Below are 22849 nucleotides of genomic sequence, written 5' to 3' on the forward strand. Positions count from 1 at the left end.
AGTTAAGAAAGATAGCTGGCAAAACCACCAAAGTCGAGGGACCTTGGCTGGCATTTACTCATATGGAAAATAAGAAAGAACAACTAGATTATTGATAAAAATTTCTTCAGGTGGTGGGCATTCCAAATCCCGTCCACTAGCCTACCTTCCTTGGTCTCGAATCGATAAGTCCCTAGGTACACGACTTTCGAGATCTTATAGGGCCCTTCCCACTTGACTGCCATCTTGCCTCCCTCTGTGGGTCGACTGATTTCTTGATCCCTCAAGACTAGGTCGCCCACTTGGAAGTACTTAACTCTGGCTCGCATGTCTTGATATCGTTTGACTGCCTGCCGATATTCAGTCATCTGGACATAGGCAGCGTCCCTTCTTTCCTCTAGAAAATATTGGCAGAGTGGTTGGTCGTCACCATAATTGTAGAGTGATAAAGAGCCATCTCTTTTCTTTGTTTTTTGGAATACCAAAGATAATCTCAGCTGTTGGAATTGTGGGTATTAGAAAGACTACTCTAGCAAGAAGGTTGTATGAAGATTGATCAGTTGCATCGCATTTTGATGATTCTTATGATTATTGTACAATTAAGGGCATATAACGAACACTGTATACAACTAGATAATATCATATCTAGCCATGGTAGGGTGCAGGGGTTTAGACTTGGTGCATCATATTAATGTCTTCAACTAGATAATATCATATCTAGCCATGTCAAGATTGAAGATGAAGACAAGGCGATGATCTTGCTATGTTCATTTCTTCTTTCCTTTGAACATCTGATGACTACTCTTACATACGAAAAAAACACGACTAAATTCAATGAGATCTCTGCAGCCCTGCTGGCTTATAATAATCACAGGAAGAATGTAGGAGAGTGCTCTTTTTGTGACAGTTTGTATGTTAAGGGGGATCAGGATCATGGAAGGAAGCAATGAAAGGATAATTTTGTGAAGAGAGACTATAGGTCTAAGTCCGAAAATAGCAAGAAAATCCAGTCCCTACAAGTGTAAGGAGATAAGACACATGAAAAAAGACTATCCAAAGTTGAAGAAACAAAAGGTTGCGAACGTGGCACATGCTAATAACTCAGATTATAGAGAAGGTGATGTTCTAGCAGTTACTAGTGGCAAGTTCGAACATTGTTTGGACTTGTTGGGTGTTTCCAGATTCTAGATGAGGATGTGAGGGGTGCTATAGTGATGGACAGCACTGGTGTTGGGTGGGGTGAGGACTTAGAATGAGTCTCAGCCTATATGGCAGATTGGCAGGTCGAAGGACCGGGGGTGAACGACTTGGGATGATGTAATTCGTGAGCCTGCACTGGGGAACACTAAATGGTGTGTGGTGCATGTAGTTGGCTAGTTGGTATTCGCATGAATCGCGATTGGTATGACAAGTCAACAGCTGAGGGCGAACGATTTGGCTAATTGGTATTAATGTTAGTAGCATTAGTTTGAAAATATAATTATAATATTTACAAAAAGATATTTGCTCACCTATAAACAATTATTTGTTAGGAAAAAATAAATGAAATTCATGTTTTACCTTTATTTTTAAAGAAAAAATATACACTTAACAGAAAAAGGGAAAATTATTACTTTCAAAATAATTAAAAATTAATGTAGATACACTGAATAATTTATAAGAAAAAAAATTACAATAAACATACAATTAAAAAAAAAATCATTCTTTTCAATAAAAAATTTACTACAATGAATGAATACCCCTCTGGAACTGGCATTCTCTTCTCAAACAAACAAACACAGAAAAAATAGTTGAGCTTGAGTGAGTTAACCTAGAGAGATGGCCATTGTTGCTTTAACTTCTCTCATGTCAACACTTGAGCTTGAGTTTTTGCAGTCCACTCCAAGGCCAAGGTCAAGGGTATCTCTTGATGAAGATGAAAGTGGGTTGATGGGTTGTCTGCGTGGGTTGATGTGTTGTCTGCTGAAGCACAAGCCAAGCGTGTCTCTTTATGGTCAAGTAGAAACGCTCCATGAAAAGCTTTGTTCTTTGCAGACCTTTCTACGGAAATTCAAGCGGCGTGGTGGTGGTGCTAAAATCAATGATTTGGAAATCAAAATTAGAGACTTTGCGCTCAAAGCTGAAGACCACATTGAAATACAAATCAGCAACTATCTTGTGGCCAAAGATGGAGGGCATCCACAAAATGCTTCTGAGGAGCTCCATCAAACCTTGCGAGAAGCAGCACAAAATGCAGCAGAGTTGCTGGAGATGCTGAATGAAGAAGATGATGAGGTCAAGATGGTCGGGCCTGAGAATGTTATGTTGAGTGGATCCTCACAGTCACAGTGCTTTGAGGGCAGAATAATGGTCGGGCGTCACCGTGATCGTACATCGATAAACAGATTCCTCTTCGAAAAAGGTTACAGACGAGGAGTAATTGCAATTGTTGGGATGATGGGTATAGGAAAGACTTGTTTAGCCAGAAGTATCTACAATCATCCCTCAGTTGCATCGCATTTCCAGGTACGAACTTGGATTACTTTACCTCAAGAATACCAGCATGTGAATCAAACACTACGCGATCTTTTGTCGTCAATTTCCGGAGTAGAGCCAGTTGCAACTTATATTCCATCATTAAGTCCACTGCAATTGAAAATATATCAACGATTAGGTAGTGGGAGGTATCTAATTGTTTTGGATAACTTATGGGACAATTCAGCTTGGCAACATATCGAAAGATGTTTTCCTCGTGGTGACAGAAATCGCATATTAATAACGACGACGCACTTCAATGAGAAAAGCTATGCTGGTATAAAGTTTTTTAAGCATAACATGGTTTTTCTGGATCCAAAGGAAAGTTGGGATCTATTCTGCAATATCCTTTCTCCCAAAGAATCTATGGCACCTAAATTTGAAAAAATTAGGAGTGAGGTTTTGGAGAAATGTGAAGGATTACCACAATTAATTGTTGAAGTTGCAAAGCGTTTGTCAAAATGCAACAACATACAACAAGAATGGAAGAAGATTGAAAAGGAAGTAGAGTTGCTGGGAGTTCTAGATCGTAGTGTACTTGCTCGCATATACAATCAATTGTCAAAATATGTGAATGTTTGCTTTCTATATTTTGGAGTCTTCCCAAAGCGCAGTGAAATCTCAGTTAAAACGCTTATTAGATTGTGGGTTGCTGAGGGATTTGTGGAGTTGTTGGAGCATAAAGAGTTGGAAAATGTAGCTTATGAGTATTTAAAAGTGCTTGTTGATAGAAATCTTGTCTTCATTAGCAGATGGAGCTCAAATGGCAAAATTAAGACTTGTAAGATGCATGGTAGCTTGCATACTTTCTGTGTAGGAGAAGCTCAAAAAGGAGGTATTTTATGTGCAGTAAATATTATGCAATTTCCAGGAGTTTCATTAAATGCATTTGCAAATTCATGCCGTTGGTTGAGTTTATACACACATAGTTTTGACTATTATGTGTTGTTTGATACAATTAACTCTCGCTCCATTTTCTTCTTTAATGAAAATCCTGAAATTTCTGTACCTCTCAAGCTGTTAAGAGTTTTGGCTTCTGTTCCACCTCCATTCTTCCGAAGAATGCAAATGCATTTTGGGGATTTCATTTTTTTGAGATACATATCTGTAGCACAATGGTTTGAAGGTTTGGATTATATAGTGTCAATTAACAGTAATTTGCAGACTCTTGTTGTTTCTGGTAATGAACCACAAGCTACTGTCCGTTTGCCATCCAAAATTTGGGAGTCACCACAGTTGAGGCATCTTGAACTTGGAAATTCCTATACAGTAGATCCTCCCAGCGTTGATAAGAAGAATTTTCAAACATTATCTTGGGTGAGTCCAACCTATTGCCAAAAGGAAATGTATAACAAGCTTCCGAAATTAAAAGCACTGAAAATTTTCCTTAAAGATGAATTAGAGCTCAACTGCACTTGCGGATCTAGCAGTAATCCCATCATTTTGGATAATCTTGACTATTTGGAAGGGCTTGAGAAGTTAACGATTTCAGTTTCTATTGACTGCACTGTAACCCTTCAAAATCAGTCTATGTTTCCTTTCCAACTGAAGGAGTTGAGGTTGAGTGGGCTTAATCTCTCTGAGGGGCATTTAACAGTAATTGGCATGTTGCCCCAGCTTTATGTGCTCAAGCTAGAAAATTCTTTCCATGGAAAAGTATGGGAAGTATCAGAAGGAGGATTCCGTCGGTTAAGATTCTTGCTTCTTGAAGCTAAAAACCTGGAGCAGTTGAAGGCTAATACATATTCCTTCCCATATCTCCAGCACTTAGGTCTAAGATTCTGTTATTGCCTGGAAAAGATCCCTCAGTGTTTTGCATATAGTTCCTTTCTGCGGTCAATTGAGTTGAAACAGTGCAGCCCTTCTGTAGTCGCTGCTGCCAAGCAGATTCTAGAAGGACGGTATCGAATACGAAGAAGAAATTTTAAGGTTAGAAGCTATATCATGCTTTATTCATAATTTTTTTTATTTTCTTTTCTTTTACATTCTTTACAAAAGCTGTTACTATTTTCTTTTTCTGATATCATTTCATTTCCAATATTTTTCCATAGATCAAAATCGATGGATCTGAATATGAGGAATCACAATATCCACAAGTAGAGATGACTTGGCCGAGATCACAGTGAGCTAACTGTTATTAGAAAAATGGTATGACTAGTTTTCTGTCTTCCTTTTCAAAAAAGGCAAAGATTTGATAGTGATCTTGGTTTTAAAGAAAGGGCTCAAAATCTTGAAGTCAGTCTTTAGGTGATATGTAACCATTTTATTTTAACTGAGCGCTTGTTTTACAATTACAATATGAAATTATCTCCCAAAACTCACACCTCTTTGATTGCTAACAACTCCATTTTTATAATGCAAAAAATTTGAGGGTTAACTAACCACTTAAATGGTAGTGATAAATGGTTTACTACAATGCAGTTAAAGGTTTAATTTTGTGATGATGATGATATCTTTCTTGCTTTTTTTCCTCCCTTGTAAAACATAGTAGTGAGGAGTAAAGGAAAAGATTGGTAGCAATCTATGAAATTTGTCGAAGCAAAATTGAAAAGGTTTTCCAGGAACTTGGAGAAAAAATATACTGAAATTTCTTTCTTTTGTTAAGACTTGAGATGAATGTGGATCTGTTACATACAGGAAGGGCTCATGCACAACACGTGTTAAAAAATTGATGTTCAATAAAACCAAACATTCGACTTTTTGGTAGAACAAAATAAAATCAAGAAGTAAAATAAAATTTGAGTAGAGGGTATGCAAATTTCTGATATTTTAGAAATAAAAGATGTGGATTTTCAAAGAGGAGTTTCATGTGCTACTAATGTTTGATGTTTTGCCAGTATGCTCAAGTTAACTATGGAAATAAAATAGGGGGAGTTGTAATATATGTAAGTGTTGTTTAAGAAATCAAAGATATCAATTTGAAAAAGTAAGGAGTTTTATGTGATACCTTAGCTTAATATCATATCTGCAAAGTTATAGATATAGATGTAGTGATGACTTGGCCAAGATTACAGTTTGGTTAACTACTGGTTTTCTGATTTCTTATTCAAAAAATGCATTTGATATTCTTTGACAATCGATCATTTGCCCTTCCTCAATCTCACATGATTGAGAGTTGTGGGGGTTCCTTGTGAAAGTAAGATGCTATTGCAGAGTATCCAAAATATGCTAATAGATGGTATTGAAACATGGGCTCAAGAGCTCTGCCAAATGGACAATATAATGGTCAGTTTATCCTCACCCAACATTGAAAAGGAGATCAATAGATGCGCATTGGTCATTTGTACGTGATGTACTGTCATTGGTGAAACCCTTGCCAGTATGCTCAAGTTAAATAATGATGTTTTTCAAAGATGATGAAATGACTTTTCTTCTCTGTTTTGCTGCCATTATATTCATTCTTTGTTTTGATATGCTTTTGCAGATTGGTGAAGTTTGTAAACTGGGAAGCTGCTAGTGCTCTCAAGTTATTAGAGATGAAGAGGTAAGAAGAATTGCTTGGTTATTTTCATATTTTGTTCTGTCTGTACCAGATTGTTACCGATTTGCAAGGCTAATTAAGTATAATTTTGAAAACTTGTCTTATTAGAATTGACTATAAATAAATCTTATGCATCCTGCATGGCTCCAAATTAAAGCAAAGATTTTACAGTTATCTTGGTTTTAAAGAAAGGGTTCAAAATCTTGAAGTTAGTATTTAGGTAGGTGATATGTAGCCATTTTACTTTAACTGACCACTCCTTTTACAATTACAATATGAAATAATCTCCCTAAACTCACACCTCTTTCATTGCAAATAACTCTACTTTTATGGAGTAAAAATTGAGGGAATAACTAATTAACCAGGCCATTTAAATGGTTTACTACAATGCAGTTAGAGTACAGGAAAAAACTGGCACAATTCTATGAAATTAGTTGAAGTGGAATTGAAAATGATTAATATTTCTGTTAGGAAAAGATCACATAGAATAAATGAATGAATGAATCATTCAATTTGCCAACAACTGACAGTATGAAAAAAAAAAAAAGAAAGAAAAAAAAAAGAGAGGAGAAGCTGCATGTATTTCTTTAGAATCAGAGTATGAAATTATCTCGCAAAACTTACACCTCTATAGTTGCTAACAACTCTGCAATTTGATTTGTTTGCTGCATTCTTTTCAGTGTAAACAGGGTAAGTATTGAGGAGAATTTGAAAAGGTTTAATTTGCCAGCAACTCGGAGAGTACTTTCCATGGGAAAGTGTGGGGAGTAGATAAAGGAGAATTATGTTCTTTTTTTGAGGAGAATTTGAAAAGCATATTTGACTGGCAAGTTGAAATGGAAAACGGCATTTTTGAGGTTAGAAGCTACAGCATATGATCCATTCTCAATTATTACTATTACTAGTTCTTTTTCTGATCTGATCTCATTTTGCTTTCTCCATTTTGTACTTTTTTTTTCCACGGATCAAAATCAAGGAGCCTGAATATGATGAATCACATATAGAAGAGTGTATAGACGACGACTTGGATGGTATATGCGTATGAGGCTGCATGTATCTTTGTATCTACATTTACATTTGCATCCCAAATGAAATAAAATGAAATGGTGTTGCTACCTATTGAAATAATCTTTTGGATGACTATTTGCTTGGGGTTGGATACCTATCATTAGTGCTCTTGTTTCAGGCCAGTGTTAGCCGTCTAGAGTGAGCCACTGCGAATGTCAATTTCTCGAGGAGAAAGTAATAAACATCATATGAAATTAAACACCCTGGCCATTTTGCTTGAGTTTTTTTATGTTGATGTTCGATGAAATTAAACACCTTGTCCCTGCCTATATATATTCTGAGTTTTAATATGCTTTTATAGATTGTTGGCACATATGCTAATTATGTATATGCAGAATATTTATACATGTACGTATACAATATGCATTATTTTTATACTATTCAACCTTCTAATTATGTATCATGCCTTGAATTTTTGTTTGTGATTATGAATTGCTGGTATATACAAACTAGCAATATATGTCACAAATTACCTAACAAGAAGACTACATAAAACATGGCAATATTGTTTTCAATACAATCTGTCATCAAAAGTGATCATATGTCATATGATGTGTTATCCGTTATGGCACAGATAACTTGAACAAAATGCACCACAATCTAGAAAATATATGTGCACTAACTTTTTAGCATGTGGTAAAGAAAATATGTCACACAACAAGCATAAACCAATTAAATTATAAGTGCAACTAGAAGCTTGAAAGTCTTCAAATCACACAACAAACATAAACTAATTGAATTATAAGTGCAACTAGAAGCTTGAAAGTCTATAAATTACTTATTTTGTTGGTTGACTTTTGAGTGTGTGTATAGGAGGATTAGATGGTTTGTTCATCCTTCAATTTCTTCCTTCTTTAATTCAAGTCAAATAGTGAAGTGAAGAATTATTGATCCAAACACTCTGTCAAACTCATATTTTAATGTTATTATTAATGTCAAAGGAAGAGAATATTGTTTGTGTTTTAGCCTTTAAGGTAGTTATAAAGACATCTATATTATCAAATTGATATGTTGAATAATTTTGCTAATTTATATACTTTCTCTAGAAACATTAATATGCTAAGAATCGTTTAAGTTTCGCTCTAGTGATAGTGTGGGGGTTCGATACTGAGAATCATGGAGTTCGAAAAGATCTTGACCGACTAGAGGAGGTGTGCAAACTGTACATGTAAGAGTGGGAACCTGTGGACTGACTGTGACTTACGATTTACCTCCTTCGACAACTCTTGAGCAGACTCTGGAGCTTAGCATTAACTAGGCGTAAGGTGGAATACCTAATCTTGTATAAAAAATGCTAAGAAGACAAATTTTCAAATTGAGCTATATATATATATATATATATATATATATATATATATATATATATATATATATATATATATTAATTAAAGAATACGTGATTAATTTAAATACAATCAATAAATTGAGATAGTTTTACTATACAAATTTAAGATGCAAAGGACCTACTGCTATCTCTAAGATGATATTTACTGTTTTTTTTTTTTTTTTTTTTTTTTTTTTTTTTTTTTTTGGAGGAATGATATTTACATATATAAATTATTCACTATTAGATCAATATAATAAGTTTCTAGAAGACCATTTATCATTGTAGTAGAATCCTTATTAAGAATTTTATTTCCTTCTAGAATTCCTTCAACAAATTAAAATACTCCATTTCTTGTACCTTGACTTTATCTTCCTTTTATATAGGAAATAAGAGAAGAATCCCAGCTAGTGACGGAGAGGTGTACACCTTTAAATAGTAACTAGTCATTTTACTTGTCACTCAAAAAAATAAAAGAAGAATATAATTTTTATCTCTTAAAAAAAGACTACATATTTGAATAAGTTTTAGTTCATTTTTAATCTCATTGAATAAATTACAATCGATTTAAAAGTTAATAAAGTAGAGTATTATATTAACCAATATCAACCAATCACATCATAGAGTATTATAAATTAGAGTTGATTTCATTTTTGGCCCAATATTTATAGGTGGTAGTCCACTTTTAGTCCCTTTTTATCGGAACATTCATTTTTGGTCATAGTATTTTTGTAACATGACCAATTTTGGTCCTCTATCAACAAAATCATTGAAATTTCATTAAATAGAAAGATATTTTGATCTTTTTAATACAAAGTGTGTTGGCCCGTTATATTTTTTATGTTTTTTTGTTTTGAAAATATTCATAATTGAAGAGTGAAATGTCCTTGTATTTAAGGAAATTTCAACGATTTTTTTGATAGAGGACCAAAATTGGTCATGTCACAATAATACTAGGACTAAAAAAGGATGTTTTGATAAAAAAAAAAAAAAAAGAGACTAAAAATGGACTGCCACCTATAAATCTAGGACCAAAAATGGAATTAACTCTATAAATTAAGTAAAATTTGAATGGTGAATGAGCTCCGGAGTTTAGAAGAGGAGAAAGTGTAAAATGAGGATGAAAGTGGGGTTTTTATAGAGAAGCAAGGGCAAGTAGATGAGGACACGTGGAAGAGATCAAACGATGGGCAGGAGAGGTGGCGGTTGATTGAAAGGACGTGAAGCGTACGCGGGAAGCTAAAGACGCTTCGAAATCTGAACCGGCAGGAAGTGAAAACAGTTAGAATTTTTTAGGGTTTTCCGTAAGGGCGACATAAGGAGAGAGTCGGGTGGGTTGGCCGGAGTCATGTAAAAGGAGTCGACACTCGATCAACCGTGCCTCCTTGAAAAACGAGTGGGCAAAGATAATGATGGAGAAGTTCAAATCCTTTGAAGATGCGACATAAGGTGGGAGTCGGTTGGGTTGGGCAGAGTCTTGTAAAAGGAGTGGGCAAAGATAATGATGGATTAGTTCAAATCCGTTGAAGAGGCGACATAAGGCGGGAGTTGGGCCGGAGTCCTGTAAAAGGAGTCAGTACTCGGTCAACCGTGCCTCATTGTAAAATGAGTGGGAAAAGAAAGCATAAGGTTGGAGTCAGATGGTGGGCCAGAGTCCTGTAAAAGGAGTTGACACTCAGTCAATTGTGCCTCCTTGTAAAAGGAGTGGGAAAAGAAGGGATAAGGTTGTAATCATATGGGTTGAGTGGAGTCTTGTAAAAGGAGTCGGCACTCGGTCAACCGTGCCTCTTTGCAAAAGGAGTGAGAAAAGAAGGTTCAAGGTCATAATAACAAAGTTCAGAATGTTGAAAATGGAAACATGAGAAGAGACAAAAGAAAACATTCACTTTATTATAAAATGCGGTGGGGGTGGGGGATGCTTTATTTATAGGCCCTGTTTGGTAAAATAGTTAGCCTATAGGTCAATTTTGACTTATTTGATCACTATTAATTGTTTGATTTGATTTAAAAATCAATATAAGTGTTTGGTTAATTAATTGTTTGTACACCAAAATACTAAAATTCAAAAAGTTACTCAAAGCAACTTTTTCAATTAGCTTTTTGGAAAAAGAAATTATACCAAACAGTTATCAGTTATTTGTACGTGATGTACTGTCATTGGTGAAACCCTTTCCAGTATGCTCGAGTAGTTAACTAATGTCGATGTTTTTCAAAGAAATCATGTTGGTGGTTATGGCATGCATGCAGGTTGAGTCATCTGGTGCCTATATGATCGACCGAGATGATGAAATGACTTTACATGTCTGTTTTGCTGCGGTTATATTCATTCTTTGTTTTGATATGCTTTTGCAGATTGGTGAAGTTTCTAAAACTGGGAAGCTGCTAGTGCTCTCAAGTTATTGGAGATGAAGAGGTAAGAAGAATTGCTTGGTTATTTTCATATTTTATTCTGTTTGTACCAGATTGTTACCGATTTGCAAGGCTAATTAAGTATAATTTTGAAAACTTGTCTTATTAGAATTGACTATAAATAAATCTTATGCATCCTGCATGGCTCCAAAGCAAAGATTTTACTGTTATCTTGGTTTTAAAGAAAGGGTTCAAAATCTTGAAGTTTGTCTTTAGGTAGGTGATATGTAGCCAGTTACAATATGAAATAATCTCCCTAAACTCACACCTCTTTCATTGCTAACAACTCTACTTTTATGGAGTAAAAATTGAGGTAATAACTAATTAACCAGGCCACTTAAATGGTATGCAGTGGTAAATGATTTACTACAATGCAGTTAGAGTGGTGCAGAGTACAGGAAAAAACTGGCACAATTTCTATGAAATTAGTTGAAGCGAAATTGAAAATGATTAATATTTCTGTTAGGAAAAAATCACATAGAATAAATGAATGAATGAATCATTCAATTTGCGAGCAACTGACAGTATGAAATAAAAGATGGAGAAGCTGCATGTATTTCTTTAGAATCACAGTATGAAATTATCTCGCAAAACTTACACCTCTATAGTTGCTAACAACTCTGCAATTTGATTTGTTTGCTGCATTCTTTTCAGTGTAAACAGGGTAAGTATTGAGGAGAATTTGAAAAGGTTTGCCAGCAACTTGGAGAGTACTTTCCATGGAAAAAGTGTGGGAAGTAGCTAAAGGAGAATTATGTAGAATAAGATTCTTGTTTCTTAGTGAGCCACTGCGAATGTCAACTTCTCAAGAGATAAATAGTAAGAATATAATTGTATTAAACATCTGGGCCATTTTGCTTGAGTTTTCTCATGTTGATGCTCGAAGAAATTATGTTAGTTGGTCATTTGGCCAAGTGAGTATGTAGATTCATATTTCATAAAGTGTCTATATGTGATATGATATGAATTTACTTTTGTTTGTGATTATTAATTGCTGGTATATACGAACTAGCAATATATGTCAAACAAGAAGACTACATTAAACATGGCAATATCATTTCCAATGCAATCTGTCACCAAAAGCGATCATATGCCATATGATGGGTTATCGCGCCCATAACTTGAACAAAACGCACCATAATCAAAAAAATATATGCACACTAACTTTCTAGCATGTGATAATGAAAATATGTCACACAACAAACATAAACCAATTAAATTATAAGTGCAACTCTATGCTTGAAAGTCTATAAATTAAACTTATTTTGTTGGTTGACTTTTAATTTGAGTGTGTGTATAGGAGGATTAGATGGTTTGTTCATCCTTCAATTTCTTCCTTCTTTAATTCAAGTCAAATAGTGATGAGAAGAATTGATCCAAATACTCTGCCAAACTCATATTTTAATGTTATTATTATTAATGTCGAAGGAATAGAAAATTGTTTGTGTTTTAGCCTTTAAGGTAGTTATAAAGACATCTATATTATCAATAAGTTGAATAATTTTGCTAATTTATATTTTTTTTGAATGTTAGTGGCTCTATTACAATGTAGTATCTGTTCATATACTTTCTCAACCTATTGAAACACAAAGAACCAATAACGCCTCCACTAAGGCTCAAACTCACAACCTTCCAAATGGAAGTCCAACCCGGATACCATTAGACCACATAGTCTTGGTATTTTGCTAATTTATATACTTTCTCTAAAAACATTAATATGCTAAGAATCACTTTAAAATTTCACTCCAGCAACTGGGTGCATGGGAGTTCAAATTATATTGAGAAGAGTTAATTACCAATTTGGTCCCTCGACTATGAGGATTTCACAAATTTGGTTCTCGACTACCAAAATTCCTCAATTTAATCCTCAACTATGTATTTTTTTACCCGAATTGGTCTAAAGTCAAACTATCATTTTTAAGGGTTAAAATTGAGAATAGATTTGTAATTTCACTTCCCAAACTGCCATCCCCTACGACTTCCTGGAGCAGCAGCTCTCCGCCCAGAACTTCCGGCAGTGTCGGAGGAGTTGTGGTACCATATTACCTCGACGCAATTGCTATCGCCGCATTTGCTGCTTGATTCAGGAAGTGCATGAGATGACAATTGGTTTTGCTAAAGACGAGAAAGGGTTATATATGCTAACGAACTACGAACCCACCGAAGCAATTTGATTTGTGTCATAAACATTTTGCAATGCAATGTACAAGTGCCAAAATTTGGCATCAATGCTTGGGCCATTTTCCAATGAATAAACTCCATCTTTTGAATGATATTTCAATGTTCCCATCAGAAACATAGTATGTGATACTTGTCATCTAACTAAGTATAAGAGTACTCTTTTCCCTTTAAGCGTTGCATGTTCCAGTGCTTGTTTCAAATTAGTGCACACATATATCTGGGGACCCTTCCCAATACGCTCATTGGGAGGAGAACATTATTTTTTGATTTTGGTAGATGACTATTCAAGGTTTACATGGGTTAATCTAATGAGGACGAAGTGTGACACCCTGTAAATCTAAATTCTATTTAGGGATTAATTAAGTAATTAATCCTAATCTAATTGGTAATTTATTCTTTAAATTTCTGAAAATTCAATAGTCGAGGACTAGTAATTGACTAGTCAATCTAAGTCAATGAGTTGTACTCTAAGCTTTGTGAATAGTTCCCTTGTCCCCTTACACTTTTTCATCTTAGTAAGGGTAATGAAGACATTTCACCTCATGATTGTATCCCAAGCTAACCTAGAGCTATCTTTCATTCTTTCCCTAACACTCTCAAAACAAAAGCTCATCCTTCTCTCTAGAATTTAGCTAGCTTCTTCTTCAAGCCAAGTTTGGGTATTCCAAGATCTTCCAAGTTGGTCTCCAAGATTCCACCTTTCCTACTTTTGAGCATCTAGGAGCGTAAGATCTTTGGTCCTTTAGTGTTTTTAGTGTTTTCTAAGGTGTATTTTTCTAAAGATGAAATCTTTATGGTCTTGTGGTGTGTTCTTGAAGTTGGTGTTGAAGGAGAGCCTTGTTAGAAGCTTGTTAAAGTGTAAAAAGTGAAGGTTTAAGCTACAAGAGGTAACCCATGCTTTACAAAATCTATTTTTTTTTACCTATATGATGATTTCTTGATTTCTACATGTGATTTTTGCTATGAAATGTGAGTGTTGATGCATTGTCTTGTGAAAATGCATATCTAGAGCTTGTTATTAGGGTTCTTGTATGCCATTACTTGGCTATTCCATTGATTCAAGTCGTATTATTGTATTTTGTGAGATTTTGGGTGTTTTGGACTTGAATTTGAGCTTGGTGTTGAAAATCCCCGAAGGGATATTTTGGTACAGGGTAGTGTACCCGCGGGAGGAACGGCGGGTAGGGGTCCACCCGCCGCCCCACCCGCGGGGTACATGGCTCGTGGAACTTGGTTCCCGCGGGCGGAACCACGGGTGGGGGTCCACCCGTGGCTCCACCCGCGGGGTACAATGGTGGTTTGGTGTGGGGATTTGTTCCCCGTGATTCTTTTGACTCGGTAATTGATGTTTTGACTTCCCGATGTTCTTTTGTTGGGCTTTTGAGTGTCTTCTTGATGTTTCGTATGTCTAGAACTATGTGGTAGGAATCCATGTATGATTTGGTGTCTTGAATCGTGCTAAGTGTTCAACCTTGTGATTCGTTGAACCATGATGAGTTTTGTGTGTTCTTCGGAACTATGTTGTGTTTACCCGTTTGATAAGCATGCTAGTTCGGTGTTGAAATGCTAGCGTGTGTGGTTTGTTCTTTCCTATTGTGGATGATAACTTGTGTTGATCATCGTTGTTATCGGATTGTGATCCTTTCCTTGTTGAGTATGGTTTCATATCTTTGTTGTGATCCATTGATTGATTCCTATGATGGTGTGGTGTGTGTGGCTGTACCTGGATTGCACGATTAATGGTGTGGGACATTAGTCACCAAGGTACGACAGTGGTCCTCGTGGTGGCCATGATGTGATTATGGAGTTTGTGACCTGTGTGTAAGGTTCACGTGTTCTTGGGTGGCTTCGGTCGTGTGTGTGAACGGTACCCTCGTGTACTATGAAATTGGTGGTTATGTTGGAGATTGTCAGAGTGGGGACGACGGTCCTCGGAGGCATAAGGTTGGACTTTGGAGTACAGGGGTCCTGGAGGTAAAGATTGGAACTAGTTATAACTTATAAGGTTGGGGGTAGCCATAAGGTTGGAACCGGGCATAAGGAAGGATTATTGAATTCGTGATGTGTGATGTCACGAAGGCATGTGTTGCCGATGTGTGTTTCTCTATTCGTGATGTGTGATGTCACGAATGCATGTGTTGCCAATGTGTGTTTCTTTATCCTCATTTGTTGAGCATGTCGGGTGATATTCTACTGAGTGATGGTAGAATACACCTTGAGCCTTACTTGTGTCGTCGTTGTCACGCCTTGATGTGTTCTGGGATGTGTTTCCCCTTGTCCTTGTTGTGAGTGATATAGAGTCTTTGTGGTTGACTACTATCTTTGGCTTTGAACTGATATATACAGTATTCCGTTTCGAAAATGATTTTGTATATACTGTTAGAGGAATAAGGGTTGTTAGAGAGAGTTGCTCTTAGTCTTACATTTCTGTTTTGAATTATGTGGCCTAGTAGTATTTAGCCTATGTATAAATAGGTTCTATCTTGTACAGTTTTCACAGTGAGATATATACACAGTTTCATAGTTCAACACTTAACATGGTATCAGAGCGTGGGAAGTGAGAGTGAGTGTCTGGGCTAGGTCTGGGAACGACGGGCGACGCCACTGCAAGAAGTCCGGCCGCCGTCGGAGGTGTCACGCGCCGCCGCCGCAGGACTGCTCCGACTCCACACGCCGGTGCGTGAGGCGGTTTCCAGCGACGTCTCCGGCCGATTCTTGGTGCGTCAGTCTCGCCTCGCCGTGCTGGTTCCAGGGAGGTGAGATGTGTTGGAGAAAGTTCCGATCTGGTTGGCTCGTCTATTAAAAGAGGTACGCCAGTGTATTTTTCTGTACTGTGTGAAGAGAGTTGTGCTAGTTTTTTTGTTCTGAATTTGCTGGGTGAAGATTAAAAATGGCACAAGAAAGGAATATCACAGTGATTTCCACGCCATCTAAATTAATCGACATAGTTTTGGCCCCAGATGGGTCTAATTTTCCTGAGTGGAGGTTTTTGGTTAAAGTAAATTTAGATGGTATGGGAAAGGGTGATCATCTGGAAAAAGAGTGTCCTACAGATGCTACAGCTGGGGACTGGAAAAATACTGATAAAGCATTAATGTCACGTGTAATTAATTGCATTGATAGGAGAATTATTTTATCTATGCAACATTGTCAGACTGTTAAAGAAGTATGGGATTTAGTGAACAAATGGTTTAGTGGAACTAGTAATTTGAGAAAGTTATACCAGTTGTCTCAGGAAGCATATCGATCTAGTCAGAAGGGGCGTGAGCTTAGAGATTACTACTATGACTTTAAGAGTGTATGTGTTGCTTTGTGTGCTGCGATGCCAATAACAAATGATGTGGATGAAATGAAAAAACAACGTGACAAATTACTTGTTTTTAGTTGGATTGCTGGCCTGGATAAAGAATATGATGTCCTTAGGTCTCAATTGCTAGGAAATAAGGACTTGGAATCTTTGGATCAAGTATTCTCCATGCTACAAAATGCATCGGGAAATAATGATTCAAACGAGCTCCAGGAAAGAAATTCCTTTGTGTCACACGGTAATATGGATCCGAGTGCCATGGTAACCCAAGGGGGGAATACCGGTGAAAGTTATGGTTCTCGAGGAGGGGGTAATAACCGCTCCAGAGGACGCGGGGGTCCTTGGAGAGGTCGTGGAGGACGTGGAGGTCCACGAGTTTGTTTTAATTGTGGGGATCCTGGACACTTTCGAAATCAGTGTCCTAAGCTGCCGAGACAACAAGTGGCTGCTAATACGGCTTCCACGTCAGAAGGTCACACAGTAGTGATGACAGATGAGGGGTTTGCTAGATTCAACCAGATGAAACTTTCTTCTTCCACGCAGTTTCCACCTAGTCAAGTGCCTTCCTCCGCAACGTTTGTCCAAACAGGTAATTCAGTTGCTTGTGTTTCTTCTGCGTCTCGACAGTGGGTCATTGACTCAGGGGCTTCTGAGCATATGACAGGTAATTATAATATCTTTTCTACGTATGTGCCCGTTAATTCTGGTCATACCGTTACCCTAGCAGATGGATCTATAGCCACTGTTTTGGGTAAAGGTAGTGCTACTGCAACTCCTTCGTTACCCCTTAATTCTGTCTTATACTTGCCAAAGTTTCCGTTCAATTTACTCTCTGTCAGTCAAATAGTTCGTGACCTAAATTGTTCTGTTATGTTTTTTCCTGGCTATTGTTTATTCCAGGATCTTTTGACGAGGAGGATTATTGGTAAGGGGAAGGAGGTTGGCGGTCTGTATGTCTTAGAGCACTTTACGTCGCTCGGGGACGTGTCTACTGGTTTGGTGAGCAGTGTTTCCCCCTTTCAATTGCATTGTCGGTTTGGTCACCCATCTTTACCAGCGTTAAAGAAGATGTGTCCTGGTTTAGAGCCTTTGAAGGTTTTGCAATGTGAGTCATGTGAGTTTGCAAAACACCATCGTATTCCTTATGTTTCTCGGGTGAATAATAGAGTAGATTCTTTGTTTGAATTAGTTCATTCTGATGTTTGGGGACCGTGTCGGGTTACGTCCAAAAGTGGCTTTCGATATTTTGTAACCTTTGTTGATGACTTCTCTAGGTGTACTTGGTTGTATCTCATGAAGTCTAGGGGTGAGTTGTTTGATATTTTCCAAAGTTTTTGTTCTGAAGTAAAAACTCAGTTTAATAAGACTATACAATGTTTGAGAAGTGATAATGCTCAAGAATATCTTCTTACATCCTTTTCGAGTTTTATGAGTCAAAATGGCATCATACATCAAACTTCTTGTGTTTACACCCCCCAACAGAATGGTGTTGCAGAAAGAAAGAACCGTCATTTGTTAGAAATCGCCCGTGCCCTTTTATTCCAAATGAAAGTGCCTAAAGTGTTTTGGGCGGATGCTGTTCACACTGCTTGTTTCTTTATCAATAGGATGCCTTCGTCGGTACTCCGTGGTCAAAACCCGTACTCAGTTATATATCCCTCCAAACCTTTGTTTTCCTTGACTCCCAAGATTTTTGGCTGTACGTGTTTTGTACAGGATGTCCGTCCACTAAAAGGGAAGCTTGATCCTAAATCCCTTAAGTGCATCTTCCTGGGGTATTCTCGAACTCAAAAAGGGTATAGGTGTTACTCCCCGGATTTGGGGAGGTATCTGGTTTCGGCTGATGTCACTTTTTTTTAGGAGATTGTGTTCTCCGATAGCATTCTCGGGGGTAGGTCGCCGGTGATAGAGGAGGATTTTCTTACTTATACTATCACTATTCCTGTACCCACAGTGGAGTCTGCTTCCGTGCGAGTGTATTCAAGGCGGCCCCGGGATGTAGTTGCGCCAACGGTTGCACAGGTGGATGCTCCTCCCCTACCAGAACCTCCGTCAACTGATCTTCCAATTGCCGTGCGAAAAGGTAAACGTAGTTGTTGTCATCCACTTTCTTCCTATGTTTTCTATGGCCATTTATCAGAGTCTTCCCGTACCTTTATATCCAAACTGGATTCTGTGTCTGTCCCTAAAATGTTGTGTCAGGCTATGTCTCATGATGGGTGGAAATCTGCTATGGAAGAGGAAATGGCAGCCCTTGAAGAGAATCAGACTTGGGATCTTGTCCATCTCCCCGCTGGGAAGTCTCCAATTGGATGCAAGTGGGTTTACGTTGTCAAGACGAACCCGGATGGGTCGGTTGCTCGGCTTAAAGCGCGGTTGGTGGCTAAAGGGTATGCACAGACTTATGGAGTTGATTACACGGAGACTTTCTCTCCGGTTGCGAAGTTAACGTCTGTGCGGGTCTTTATTTCTCTAGCTGCTGTTAATGGTTGGCCGCTGTATCAGTTAGATGTCAAGAATGCATTTCTACATGGTGATTTGGCAGAGGAAGTGTATATGGAGCAACCGCCTGGGTTTGTTGCTCAGGGGGAGAACGAGAAGGTTTGTAAGTTGAAGAAGTCCTTGTACGGGTTAAAACAGTCTCCCAGATCGTGGTTTGGGAGGTTCAGTACTGTTGTTATTGAATTTGGCATGCAACGTAGTGCTTATGATCACACTGTTTTTTATAAGCATTCTAACCGTGGCAGCGTTTTGTTAATTGTCTATGTGGATGATATAGTGATCACAGGTGGTGATGCAACGGGGATTGATGCGCTCAAGTCTTTTCTTAAAAAGAAATTCCATACAAAAGATCTGGGAGTATTGAAGTACTTCCTTGGGATAGAGGTTGTTCGTTCTAAGAAAGGTATATTTCTTTCACAACGGAAATATGTGTTGGATCTACTTGAAGAATCTGGGCTCTTAGGGTCGAAGCCTTGCGAGACTCCTATGGACCAGAGTGTTAAGCTTGTAGCCGGTGAGGGGGAGCCTCTTGAAGATCCAGAGCGGTATAGGAGACTAGTGGGGAAATTAAATTACCTTACTATAACTCGTCCGGATATTGCCTTTCCAGTGAGTGTGGTGAGTCAGTTCATGGCGAATCCAGGAAAAATTCATTGGGAAGCTGCAGTTCGAGTTGTGAAGTATTTAAAGAGTGCTCCTGGGAAAGGAATTTTGTATGCCAATCATGGGCATATGTGTGTTGAGGCCTTCTCTGACGCTGATTGAGCTGGGTCACCGAGTGACAGGAGGTCGACAACAGGGTATTGCGTGTTCCTTGGTGGCAACCTAGTGTCGTGGAAAAGTAAGAAGCAGGGTGTTGTGGCTCGCTCTAGTGCAGAGTCTGAGTATAGAGCAATGGCTGATGTGGCATGTGAGGTGACGTGGTTGTGTAATATTCTTGGGGAGATTGGTGTAGAGGTGAGTAAGCCAGTTCCTTTATGGTGTGACAACAAAGCCGCTATACACATTTCGAGTAATCCTGTGTTTCATGAGCGCACTAAACATATTGAGGTAGATTGTCACTTTGTACGGGACAAGGTTCAATGAGGGCTACTTTCTACTGTTCATGTTCGAACTGGTGAGCAGCTGGCGGATGTTCTTACGAAAGGCCTTAGTAGAGCCAGGATTGAGTATATCTGTAACAAGCTGGGCATGATTGACATCTATGCTCCAGCTTGAGGGGGAGTGTTAGAGGAATAAGGGTTGTTAGAGAGAGTTGCTCTTAGTCTTACATTTCTGTTTTGAATTATGTGGCCTAGTAGTATTTAGCCTATGTATAAATAGGTTCTATCTTGTACAGTTTTCACAGTGAGATATATACACAGTTTCATAGTTCAACACTTAACATATACTATCTATGTATGATACTTAATGCGTATTGATGGGTTACCAGCATTATTCGCTGACCGAGCGTCGTCCCATTTATTTATGTGCTTTTCAGGTCCTGAGTAGTCGGCGAGCGCGTTAGAGATGGCTAGTTTAATTTCTCAGACAGTTTTTAGTTGTGTTTTGGGCCTGTGTGCCCCTTATGTTGAACAATACGTTAGATTATTCTTGATGGTTTTGCCTGTGCGTTCACAATGGTGTGAGCGTGGCATAGCACTCCCTTTTTCTGGCTTTATATATATAGACTTCCGCTGTGTTTTGCTTATGTTTGTGGTTAGATAATCTTGCATATTTAAGTTTAATATGGCATGAAAATCGGGGGTGTTACACGAAGGGTGAGGCTATAAGGAGATTCCACAATTATGTTTTCACACAGTTTGGTATACTCATCAAGACAATACGAAGTGACAATGGGCAAGAGTTTAGCATGGCAGAGTTCTTTGCTGAAAAAAGGATAGTCTATCAAAAATCGTGTGTAGATACACCGCAACAGAATGCGGTGGTGGAGTGCAAGCATCAACACGTTCTTAATGTTGCTAGGGCTCTTCAATTTCAAGCTCACCTTCCATTTGAATTTTGGGGGAAATGTGTTTTGCATGTTGTCTTTATAATCAATCGTTTTCCATCACCTATGCTTGAATGGTTTAACCCCTATTATTGCAGATTATATGGAAGGGATCCCAATCTTAATGCTCTCAAGGTTTTTAGGTGTCTTTGCTATGCTTCCACCCTATCTCAGTCAAGGAACAAAATGGCACCACGCAGTAGAGGATGCCTTTTCGTTGGAATACCAGCTAATGTTAAAGGTTACCTGTTATATAACTTAGATGATAACTCCACTTTTATATCACGAGATGTGACTTTCTATGAAATACATTCCTTTTGCTGAGAAAGATCATTGTGGAGCTGAAACAATGTCACAACAGTTCAATCCTCCAATCCTTTGCCTGCTATACTGGTCACCACGCCCATACATTATGAAATACATAATCATGTTAGTGGTCAGCCTTATGTTTGTGAAGAGATTAACTGTATGTTTATTAATGTAAAGCACAACCTATATATAGTACATGGAGGAGTGAAGATAGCAGGAAGTTACAATCAAATACAACTAGTCTATAGGAGCACAAATATAATAAACAACTAAAGATATACTAGCCACATATTGGCTTAATACGCCCCCGCAAGATGGAGGATCCGTCGGAGACCCCAATCTTGGACCGAAGCTGAAGAAAGAGGCGACGACCCAGTGACTTAGTAAGAAGATCGGCTAGTTGAGCTGAAGACGAAACGTGCCGCACAACTAGCGTACCATTGGCAACCAAATCCCGGACAAAGTAGTAATCCAAGGCGAGATGCTTCATGCGGGAATGAAACACGGGATTCTTGAAAACGTACGTGGCGCTCAAGTTGTCACAAAACAGGACCGGAGGCTCAACCAGCCCCAATTTCAACTCTTGCAATAGATTTTTTACCCAAAGGACCTCAGCTGCTGCATTCGCCAGGGCCCGATACTCCGCCTCCGTGGACGATCGCGAGACAGACTTCTGACGCGTAGACTTCCAAGAGATTAGATTATCGCCTAGGTACACCAGATATGCGGTAGTGGAACGACCCTCAGTGGACGGTCCACCCCAATCTGAATCAGTGTATACCCGCAACGAAAGGGGCTGACCTGCACGTAGCAACAAACCATGACAAGTGGTTCCTTTTAGATACCGCAAGAGGCGTTTGGCGGCTTGCCAGTGTAACTCCGAGGGTGCATGCATGAACTGCGAAAGTCTGTTGACAGCAAACGCCACATCCGGACGTGTAATCACCAAGTACTGCATAAGACCAAGCAAGCGACGAAACTGAGTGGCATCAGTCGCAACATCGGACGGTCGCAGCGGTACCAACTGCTCTAAAGCAGCCAGCGGTGTTGAAACATCCTTTGCACCATCCATCTTGAACTGCATCAGTATGCCAGTAATATACTGACTTTGAGACAGAAAAATTCCACCACCAGTAGGAATGACCTCCACGCTCAGGAAATGATGTAAAGTACTAAGATCTTTAAGGGCAAATTGTGCTGACAGGGACCCCACAAAATGATCAAGCCAGGTAGAGTTATTACCTGTCAACAAAATGTCATCGACATATACTAAAAAGTAGACAATTACACCTTTGGCGGAATAAATAAAAAGCGAAGCATCAGCTTGTGACTTAATAAACCCAGACCGCTGCAGGAACAAAGAGAGTTCCTGGTACCAGGCTCGCGGGGCCTGTTTAAGGCCATACAGAGCCTTCGTTAATTTGCAGATATGGGATGGATACAGCGGATCAACGTAACCGGGCGGTTGGTCCATGTAGACTTCCTCATGTAAAGTCCCGTGCAAAAACGCGTTGTTGATGTCCAATTGGCGCAAACCCCAGTTGTTACTCAACGCAATAGTCAGAACCAACCTGATGGTGACCGGTTTCATAACCGGGCTATAGGTCTCAAAGTAATCCCGGCCAGCAGTCTGTAAGAAGCCTTTGGCCACAAGGCGTGCCTTGTACCGATCAACTGAGCCATCCGGTTTACGCTTTACACTGTAAACCCATTTACAACCAATGGGAACCCCAACACCGCGAGGAACCAGGCACCACGTTTTGTTACGTTGGAGTGCATCAAACT

General features: G+C 38.6%; 2 protein-coding genes across 2 annotated transcripts in view; both read left to right on the forward strand.

The window, feature by feature from the left end:
* Positions 1 to 22849, forward strand: part of LOC109192092 (putative late blight resistance protein homolog R1A-10) — a 185287-nt gene that overhangs the window by 122988 nt on the left and 39450 nt on the right. The window lies entirely within an intron of this gene.
* Positions 1765 to 6674, forward strand: LOC109192087 (putative late blight resistance protein homolog R1A-4). The gene is made up of 4 exons (XM_019342698.1): positions 1765 to 4422; positions 4545 to 4641; positions 5918 to 5977; positions 6655 to 6674. Exons 1-2 carry the CDS (start codon positions 1798 to 1800, stop codon positions 4617 to 4619), a joined length of 2700 nt encoding a protein of 899 aa, XP_019198243.1. The 5' UTR covers positions 1765 to 1797; the 3' UTR covers positions 4620 to 4641; positions 5918 to 5977; positions 6655 to 6674.

The sequence above is a fragment of the Ipomoea nil genome, unplaced genomic scaffold, assembly GCF_001879475.1.
Source record: "Ipomoea nil cultivar Tokyo-kokei standard unplaced genomic scaffold, Asagao_1.1 scaffold1768, whole genome shotgun sequence".
NCBI classification, from domain to species: Eukaryota; Viridiplantae; Streptophyta; class Magnoliopsida; order Solanales; family Convolvulaceae; genus Ipomoea; species Ipomoea nil.